This window comes from Cyprinus carpio, chromosome B23 (genome assembly GCF_018340385.1).
Source record: "Cyprinus carpio isolate SPL01 chromosome B23, ASM1834038v1, whole genome shotgun sequence".
NCBI classification, from domain to species: Eukaryota; Metazoa; Chordata; class Actinopteri; order Cypriniformes; family Cyprinidae; genus Cyprinus; species Cyprinus carpio.
Window position 1 is genome coordinate 526,640 of NC_056619.1, and position 10,421 is coordinate 537,060.

The 10,421-nt window shown below is 39.7% G+C and overlaps 1 protein-coding gene across 1 annotated transcript; it reads right to left on the reverse strand.

Moving 5' to 3' along the window:
- Positions 1–6,451: 6,451 nt before the first annotated feature.
- Positions 6,452–8,996, reverse strand: LOC109090899. Its single transcript, XM_042750253.1, has 4 exons — positions 8,534–8,996; positions 7,472–8,427; positions 7,204–7,358; positions 6,452–7,076 (listed from the first exon to the last, which is right to left on the reverse strand). Exons 2-4 carry the CDS (start codon positions 7,772–7,774, stop codon positions 6,812–6,814), a joined length of 723 nt encoding a protein of 240 aa, XP_042606187.1. The 5' UTR covers positions 7,775–8,427; positions 8,534–8,996; the 3' UTR covers positions 6,452–6,811.
- Positions 8,997–10,421: the final 1,425 nt, after the last annotated feature.

Genomic DNA, 10,421 nt, shown 5'->3' on the forward strand with positions numbered 1-10,421 from the left:
AGTTGGGTACCTGCTAGGGACATATTGGATCACTCCCTTATTGATGAATACAATCAGCAGGTAGGCCCTTTCTGGGAACTCCAAAAGGAGCTCTTAGAGGGGGGGGTACTGTCACGGTTGGTAAACCGTGATCTCTGGGTGTTGGCACGTTGTGGTGAAGTCTGTGTGTTTCGCGTCTGCACTGATTAGTTTGTGGGCGTTTCCGTTAATTGTCATCAGCAACAGCTGTCACTCATTACTCATTCCCCTTTATATTGGCTTTTCTCACGTCTTGTGTTTGTGTGAGATCGTTGTTTCATGTCGCTTACCCTGTTTGTTTGGCTTCAGTGGTTGTCTGCGTTGGATGTTTGTGTTTTCCCGGAACCTCATCCACTCTACGTACTTCCACTCAGCCACAAATACTTACCTTCAGCTCTATTCCCCGCAGTTCCTGTGCCATCCTCTCCTGCTGCCTTCTCACCGTCATCATCCGGATTCCTCACCACCTCACCACCATCTTGGATTTTTGTCTTCCCAGCATCATTGTCTTTTCCCTGTTTGTTTATTTATTTTCATTAAAGAACCATAACTCGCTATTGTTTCCAGTCCTTCCTTCACCCAGCCGTCACAACTTAGCGTAAATGCTACCCGTGTCAATTCCTCAAAAACTATTCCAGCCTCAGTAGTTCAGTCACTGAGCCCTGAACCTAATAAAGTGAAGAAAACTGTTCAACACTGCAGCTCATCTGCATAATTTTTAAAGTCCAACTACACCTGTAGTTACATCCTCAAAAAGAATCTCAGCTTTTGAATAGTTCCACAAATCAGATGTGTTCTAGCATCCTCACAGCAGCTAGATGTGTTACTGATACACCAATAAGGTGTTGAATCAAAATCTTCCAAAATATTTCCCCAAAGACAGGTGAAATAGCGGTGACATTTTTAAACCCTGAAAATGGCTAGTAGCATTGACCAAAGCCTATTAGCAACGTCAATTACTAAAAACCATTGGTGTCTTGGAAATCTGTTTCACATGTCATTGACCATTGTAAAAATAACCTGATGAAAACATTCTTTCCCATAGTCTTATAACAACCTCAACCACTCTAAATGTAAGACTGCTATAGGTCTGATTTTTAAGGAAGGGAACCGCCAACTACATAGATATAATCTAAACCAGGTATAATTCACATCAGCCAATAAAAATGTGTTTTCACAATTTTATATAAACAAACCAACAAAAAAACAATAAGCATGTTAAAAAGAAACAGACTGAACGAATGTAGGCAGGCTCAGCTGTAAATAGGCTTCAAGGACTGGGAAACCTAAGGGTCAAATCAAAAAAGCAAAAACAAAAATACAGCCTAATATAGAGCCAGTTGTAACAACAGTGCATGATTTGAAATCAACATAAAATCTTTATCTGATATAGTCCATTGATGCAAGATGAGACAGTCCAGTAAAGATGGCGATAATGGTCTTGAACATAGCACTCCAATCCTTGCTCTACTACACACCTGGATTTATAACATACACGACAGTCTCCTGGCGCCTCTAGTGGTGTGTAGTATTATTACACTCAGTCAGAGAAAACATGGCAACAGGCTTGTGCCTGTTACAGTCTGAGACAAGATAATTATTTCCCACCCAGCTTTTGTTTTTCAAGCTGATAAAAACAAAGGGTGCAAGATTTCAACTCCCCAAAATAAAATTATAAATATAGCATATACATTTCTATAATATATAAAATGGGTTGTTTAGCCTACTGTTAGTGATTTGCTCTTTGCACAACAACACAAACATCCTCAAGCTTCCCCAAAGTGAAAAAAGTAATAATAATAATAATAAAAACCCTTCCAAAATACTAACTATTGCACTACTTCATCCCCTACTTTGACCATAATAAACAAAACAATTAGAACTTGGATGTCCTACCTTCAACTCATTAACCAACAAACTTTGTTTTTCTTTGCCCACATTCTTTTTTACCTTCACAACATTTCGTTTAGCCATCTGGTTCAACTGACAAATATCTTTAGAAACTTTTTAAAAAACATTTTTTACATTTTTAGCCCACTTCATATTTTCTACTGTCATTAGGTTAAAATGAGAACATGCTTATATTCTGCACTGCTTATATTTAGCAACTATTAGCCAAGTTTTACTGATTCTGCTTATTGATCTTAAAATGAGTCAGTAGCTTAGCTACCCAGACGGTACATATCGAATTTCCATGAAATGTCAAACAGCACACACTCATTCTGGCTTGCAGTAGTTAAGTCTTTGTCCTCACTCGTGGCCCGGAGTCAGAAGCCTAGTGGTCTGGGACATTCCACCTTCTGGTCATACGAGAAACAATCCTTACTCCGTTCTTATTGAGAAAACAGCTCTGTGTTATTCCATCCTGCCAACTACGCCAAAATGTTAGATCCATGCCTCCATCCCAGATAATTAAGATGCAGCCCTGGATACCAGATCCTGTCAGAAAATATCAGTCTTGTCTGGTAACAGAACAACTCTTCAGAAAAGTAGTCTAATACCCAAAACCTGTGAAAAGGAAGTCTTGTCTGGTACCCCAAATACCAGAAACTCTATCAACAGTCTTCAGTCAGCCAAGAAGTTGACTGAGGAGAAAGCCAGTGAAGAGCAGAAGCAGGAGAAGGAGTGATGATAAAAAGGAGCAAGTTGTCTGACCAGCACAAATTCAACATGTACTGTTATACCAAAACTACTTCAAAACAACATCCCATAAACCTTAAGTTTCCGTAAACATTCCATCGTATCTCTTATTCATGAAGAAAAACAGCCCTTGAAACACAGTGATTAGACTGAACAACAATGCAAAAATAATATAAAAAACAACATATAAATGACTAATCAATTAATGAATCAATGAAATGGGTATATAAATGACCATAATGATTATTATAAATGATTATATGATTAAATGGAATAATAAAAATTATTAAATGATAAATGATTATAAATGAATTAAGAATAAATGAGTATAAAAATAACGATAGTAAAACTACACAAATGTATGATTGTTCTCTTAAAGCAAAACACAGCACAGGCTGTATGAATGATCCTTAGATCCTTAGAGCCCCATGGGGGAAGTTGTGGCCTAATGGTTAGAGAGTCGGACTCCCAATCGAAGGGTTGTGAGTTCGAGTCTCGGGCCGGCAGGAATTGTAGGTGGGGGGAGTGCATGTACAGTTCTCTCTCCACCTTCAATACCATGACTGAGGAGCCCTTGAGCAAGGCATCGAACCCCCAACTGCTCCCCGGGCGCCGCAGCATAAAATGGCTGCCCACTGCTCCGGGTGTGTGTTCACTGCTCTGTGTGTGTGTTCACTGCTCTGTGTGTGTGCACTTCGGATGGGTTAAATGCAGTGCACGAATTCTGAGTATGGGTCACCATACTTGGCTGAATGTCACGTCACTTTCACTTTCACTTTCACTTCACTATTGAGAAGTGTAATTAAACTAGTAGCATCACTGCTTGTAGTGATGCTACTGCCAAACACTTTGAAGAGAACATTCTTTCCTAAGAAATTATCCTGCTATTTAGGAGAACTCTTAGTAGTAAGAAAACATGTTTTGTGAATGCAGCCCGTTATTTTTCTTACTCTGTCCACTTTTTACCTTCTGTGTGTGTGTATTCTTCTCCATGAGAATATCAAGGTCAGTATCTTAGTCAAAGTGATACTAAAGTCAGCCTTTCTTGATACTTTCTATCTGAGTCACAGCCCACACTGTCAAAACAAGAACGACAGCACTGACTGCATACGTGCGTGCACACACACACATACACACACACACACGCACATACATTTTCATTACAGTATTAGTGATGGCATCTCATAGACTTCAACTGCTTTCTGTCAGGTTTATGATATTATCAATATCCTTACCCAACCCCTAAAGATAACTCTATTGTTTATAAATAGATAATTTTATTATTTATAAGCCTTTTTAACTGGTGAGGTCCAGCTCACTAGTCTGAGTTTAAAAGGTTTCACTAAATCAGTAAGGACATTTTTGAACAGTAAGAACATTTTGGACCTCTACATAGTCAAACCTGTACACTCACACATGTACAAACTAAACAATTTGGATTTATTTAGACAATATGACAATTAATATGTGAAATCCCACTCAGGCATTGTAAAAACCACATGAGAAAAAAAAAAAAAAAAAAAAAATTCTGCATCTGGGCCCTTAGGTTGTCCAAGTACTGAATTTATCTGTATTCAGTTTACTGAATGAGTGATATTGCTTAATGATGATTCTGTGTAAATGATATATGCGAAGTAGAGAGAATAACATTTCTGATAAATTCTGAATCAAGGTTGTGCTGCCTCCTAGTGGTGTAAGAAACCATTTTTGCTTGTTAAGAAAAACTAAATCAATTAAACTAAACTTTCACAGTAACCAATGTTCTGATCGATTTCTGTAGATACACCACCTGGTCAGAGACATTGAAGTTAGTGCAAATGCTTCAACACAATGCAGAGTGATTGTGCTCATGTGGTCAGCTTTTTCTAGTTCTGATTGTGAAAATTTGCTACAGTACCTCATAATACTGAAACTGGCAAACATTCAAAAGCTTCAGAAATTACTTTTCTAATTGGCTGAAATTGTGGAACAATATACTGTGTAGGTTTTGAGTGTGTAGAACAGTTATGATTTCTTTACCAAGTCAAGAAAATATGATCATATTACCCCAATTTTACAGTCTCTGCACTGGCTACCTATTAAGTTCTGTATCAGTTACAAAATATTGTTACTTACTTATAAGGCCCTTAATGGTTTAGCTCCTGCGTACCTAGTCTTCTACCACGTTACAACCCATCACGCTCCCTACGGTCACAAAACGCTGGACTTTTGGTAGTACCTAGGATAGCAAAGTCTACTAAAGGAGGTAGAGCTTTTTCACATTTGGCTCCAAAACTCTGGAATAGCCTTCCTGATAATGTTCGGGGTTCAGACACACTTCCTCTGTTTAAATCTTGATTAAAACACACCTCTTTGGCCAAGCATTCAAATAATGCATCTCATAATTTTGGACTGCAGTTATATCTGATCAAATGTGCATTATTATTCTTTAGCTTACGCTGTATCTAATTATTCTTACATGTAGGCACAATTAAAATACTGGCTTGATCTATCCGCAGTTACAGTAGTATACTTGCACACCATAATTGTTATATTGAAATGACAGTTGTAGCTATGCTGCAGCTTCTGAATTTTACACTTTCTGTATTTCTACAATTGGTTTTGAATATGTGACCAATCACGGAAAGTAGGGACACAAGTCGGTTCTGGGGCATTTTGAGTTACTTCACAGATTCTGAAAGTGTAGACTCCAAGCTTTCCAACGATGTGTAACACATGGAAATCTGATAATATTTGGAGAAGTTGTGGCCATTTGAAAGTAGGGACTCAAAAAAGCTCAAAAGGGAGAAAATGGCCTCTAAAGATTGTGCAGTTCTCACTTGTTCTCACCTGCTGGGAGTGACAATAGGGCTCATTTACATCTCATTTAGATAAGCCATACCCCTGTAAAGCTCCCCCCTGTAAAGCTGCATGGTTGCATAGCAACGACAGATGCAACGGGATAAATCGTACCCCATACTATTAATTATAAAGGATAATGTGCATTGTAAACGTCAGTAATTTATCTTTTTTGACTTTTCTAAAAATTATTTAGAGGCTGAAATATGAGAGTTTTATCTTTTTATAAAACCTTTTTTGTCAAAACTCTATTTGAACTTGTGCATTGTAGATAACGTTGCAAGACACAAAAATCTGGCCATCATTTTTAACGTTATTATTTTACTGTTTATGTAAACAAAAAGTACATATTGATGCTAATTTTATTTGTTATTTGCTGGTTTTCTACATAAAACTTGATGAACTGATTTCATTGTGTATTATTAGGACTTTTTGAACAGGATTCTGTGATAACCGTGATCATTTTGGTCACTATAATCATGAAGTGAAATTTTCATGCCATTTCATCTCTAGTTATGATCAACTATGATAAACTAAAATCAACTATAATTATGTGTTTTTATAGTATAATATGCAAAGTACAATTTTTTATAAGAAAGAAATTAATCTCTGATTCTGTTCTTTTCTCTGACATTTAAGGGTAACATAGGCTTACAATGACTCTTCTCGGTCTAAAACAGTTTGGATAGTTGTTAATACAGCGTTCCCACAGCTTGGTTCACTTCAAATTCAAGAACCTTTCAAGGACTTTCCAGGTCCAATACCCTCAAATTCAAGGACTTAATATGGGGACACATTTCGAGTGAGAGCAAGGTTACATCGTGTTACCTTGTAAAATACATTGTTACAGTTTTCATGTGTCAAACACAACTATGCAAAAAGCTTTTTTTTGCATTTATTTTTGGCCATATGACAGAGGTCTTATATTCTGTTCGTCATATTTTGCATAAAACTGAAGAATATTCGGTACATCCTATACTGTATTCTAAAATGATCTGATATTAACTTTTGCATGGATTTTATTGAAAAGAGCTTAGGCTCATGCAACCAGTCATTTCACAGTGTGTCTGTGAAACGCTGAGGTACCGTAGTAGTTTTGTGCGGGCGTGAACATCATGGCAACATACAACAAAAAATTACCTCACGCGGGAAACACTTAACATAACGCGGAAATGCAAGTAACTAACTAAATCAAGCATAGTCCATGAAGTGTTGGCGAAATAACACATTATCGGACCGGAGAGAATAATATGGAATTTCTTCCAGAAAACTTATTGCACAAAATAAATTCAAGCACTTTCAATGTCCAATGATATCACATTCGCATCCTCTTCTGTGGTCTCTTCTGTGTTTTGACCCTTGGCTCTGCGCATGTGATGTCTCTTGCCTCGTCAGCACAGAATGGCCTGATTTTTTCATACAGATAGGTCTGCCTGTCAATGTTCAGTCCAGGTGGGCCCAGAACAGGAAGACCGTCGATAGGGGGCAGATCTGCTCCGTCGCGCAGTAACTGATATTCGACAGGTTGTGCATCACGGTGAGTTTTTGCAAGCACCACACCTGGTCTCTTGGCGTCAAAGCTGTGACAGAATAAGCACATAAGACATTTTTAACATGGCAAAGTATTTTCTCATAAAATACTGTCATGTGTATGTTGTTGCTATGTTATATTGTATGTACACAATGTTAAAGTTTCAATATAAGTACCTGAAGTGCTGATAACTCTTGATCTGTGGGAGTCTACGGAAGTGGTGAGTCAGATGCTGCTGCCAGTCGAAGGTCTGGACTAAAATTTTGCCCTCTGCCGTTCCAACAAGCTGTGGGATATTGAGGTGACTCACAGGAGAGCTGTTTTCCACAACCTGATGACAAAAAAGAGAAGAGAGGAAGAAAAAAAGATCTTCAGTTAAATGTTTAATTGAAGCAGAACAGAAAACAGCACTGAAGTCATTAAAGCAAAGTAAAGTTAAAGTACCTTAGCGATGTCTGTCAAAGTGTTGACTCTTCTCTTCATGTAGGCTTGCTTGATGAGTCCAAAGCCACAGTCAGGGGAAAACTTGGTGTGGCCAGCAATAAGGAAGTTGATTTCAATTTTATCGTGAAGCTTGTGTCCAACCTGCCAGGCAAGGTACCAGAGCATGAAAGTTGTTCTTGTTCTGCCCACTGTAGTTGTCACAATGAAGATCCACCTCTGTTTCTCCAACTCCAAAGTTGCCGAAGAAATGATGCATGTAGCTGATGACTTCATTGCTTCCCTTAGTAGATGACATGCCTTCATCAATCAGGTAATTCACCTGTTTATGCAGCCCTTCACAGGAAACACCAAATAGGCCACATTTCTGTGGGGTCAGGAAGTACATTGGTCCTGGCTGGAGAGGGTTTGAGGGAAAGTGTAACTGTAGGAGACAGAGGGAGAGAGGGAAATTGGATTAGATTAAATGAAATTTGTGTATATTCATAACTGTCTAATAAAGATAAAAATTACTATATTGATGCTATTCTGCATTTGCGCTATTATCAGGCTGCTTATTCTCATGCACCTAATCACCCTTTAAGGGACATTAATAAAGTAAAGTAAATGTGTGTGAAATGTTACCTGCTGAGCAAAATCAAAACTGTTATGCATCCTAATCTTCTTGCTTGCTGGTAGGGACGGTCCAAAAGAAAAGTTAGAGCCAGAGCAAATCTTTCTGCAGGCAGCAGTCATGTCGTTGTACACAGCCCTCTCTTTCTGCACAAGGGAAAGATGATCTTGTTGCTTCTTTACTGCTTTAGACTTTCTATCATCTGGGAGGTTTGCACTTCATATCAGCTGCTCGTTATTGCTCTGGCACTGCCAGCAGAGATCTGTGCGCAGCCGGCAACTTTTGATGTGTGGGAGAAGGCGGTTCCACAGTGCTTTGAAGCTGGTTTTACAAACTGCACGCTCACCTGAAAAACAGATATTGCTTATGGTCAATTGTACTGTAATTGCTAATAGTGCTTCACATTATTTCACATTATAAGCACTCAATTCTAAATTAGTGTTTACACATACCAAGCTCCTTAGCAGACTTCATGTAGAGATGCCACACTGAGGCCTTGGACACATGAGTTGGCAGCAACTTCACATGCCAATCCTTATGCCCAGGCTGTCGGCCAGGCAGCATGATGGCATTGTCTTCTGCATAGTTTTTTATGAAGTCCACAACTCTGTTGATATCCTCAGGGCTGATGAACCTGGCTGGTGGACGTGGCAGTGAGTGCTTCTTCCTCAAACGTGGTCTTGCCCAATTCTCCTCATAGTGTTTGACTATATCAGCCAGGGTGTCTCTGCCAATGCTGGAAAAAAGGGGGGAAAAAAAGAAAAAAAAAAACGTTTTACATCATGCTAACAGGCATCTTGTCACCTATATCAGAATGTATTGTAAAAAAAATAGGTACTTTTACTTTACTGAAGTAAATTTTATGATGAATACCTTTTACTTTTACTTCACTACATTTTAGAGTCTGTATCTGCACTTCCTGGTTTAGTCTTGGTTTAGTCCTGGTTTAGACCTCAGTTAGTGGTTAGACCTGGTTTGAGTCAAAGGACTAAAAAAATCCTGTACATTAAACTCTTCATAAATACTTTTACTTTTGACTTATAACGCACATTTTATGGCTACGGATACTTTTTACTTTTACTTAAGTAGGAATTTAATCTGATACATTTACTATTACTTTAGTAAATCCTCGTTAAGAATATTAAGTAGCACTTCCTCCTCCACTGGCTAAAATTATTAGCATCACATTCAATTCAAGAATGCTAACAGGAAGGTTTACGTGAGCTAAGTCATTCACACCAGTCAATTCAAGCAATTAAAGCATTATTCAAATTAATAGCAGATGCTCACATTACCATCTGAAAGGCTGTTATAGTAATGGGGGTTTTTGGCAAGTGATACGATGCTAGCGATTAACAATGACTACCGTCCTGTTGCACTTACTCCCATCCTCATGAAGTGCTTCGAACGGCTAGTCATGCACCACATCAAGTCTGCCCCCCCACCTCCCTGGACCCATTCCAGTTTGCATATCGGTCCAACCGGTCGACCGATGATGCCATCTCAACTACCCTCCACTCAGCACTCACACATCTAGAGAAAAAAAACTCATACGTCAGAATGCTGTTCATAGACTTCAGTTCAGCATTCAACACAATCATCCCTCAACAGCTCATTCACAAACTGGTCGAGCTGGGGCTCAACTCTTCGCTGTGCAACTGGCTGTTGGACTTTCTGACTGGAAGACCTCAGGCAGTACGTGTCGGCAGCAACACATCCAGCACCATCACACTGAACACTGGGGCCCCCCAAGGATGTGTGCTGAGCCCCCTCTTCTTCACTCTGCTGACACACGACTGCACACCGTCATACAACTCCAACCTCTTCATTAAGTTTGCGGATGACACGACTGTGGTGGGTCTCATTAGCAACAGAGATGAGACAAACTACAGGAGTGAGGTGAGCCGCCTGGCCGGGTGGTGCAGTGACAACAATCTCTCTCTGAACGTGGAGAAGACGAAGGAGATTGTTGTTGACTTCAGGAGAGCGGACACTCAGCATGTTCCTCTGACCATCAACGGTGCGACTGTGGAGAGAGTGAGCAGCACCAAGTTCCTGGGTGTGCACATCACAGAGGACCTCTCCTGGACCGACAACACCGCAGCACTGGCCAAGAAATCACAGCAGCGTCTCTACTTCCTCCACAAACTAAGGAGAGCCAGAGCCCCAGCCCCCATCATGTACACCTTCTACAGAGGCACCATCGAGAGCATTCTGACCAGCTGCATCACTGTGTGGTATGGCGCCTGCAACGCGTCCTGCCGGAAGACTCTGCAACGCATAGTGAGAGCAGCTGAGAAGATCATTGGTGTCTCTCTCCCCCCTCCCTCCAGGACATTT

Bases quoted from the DNA above. Each gene is read 5' to 3' on its own strand.
- LOC109090899 (XM_042750253.1), bottom strand. From the start codon at position 7,774: ATGAAGGCATGTCATCTACTAAGGGAAGCAATGAAGTCATCAGCTACA. The intron at 7,359-7,471 runs GTACTTTAACTT...TTTTGTCATCAG, and splicing joins CTTTGACAGACATCGCTAAG to GTTGTGGAAAACAGCTCTCC. The intron at 7,077-7,203 runs GTACTTATATTG...ATTCTGTCACAG, and splicing joins AAGAGTTATCAGCACTTCAG to CTTTGACGCCAAGAGACCAG.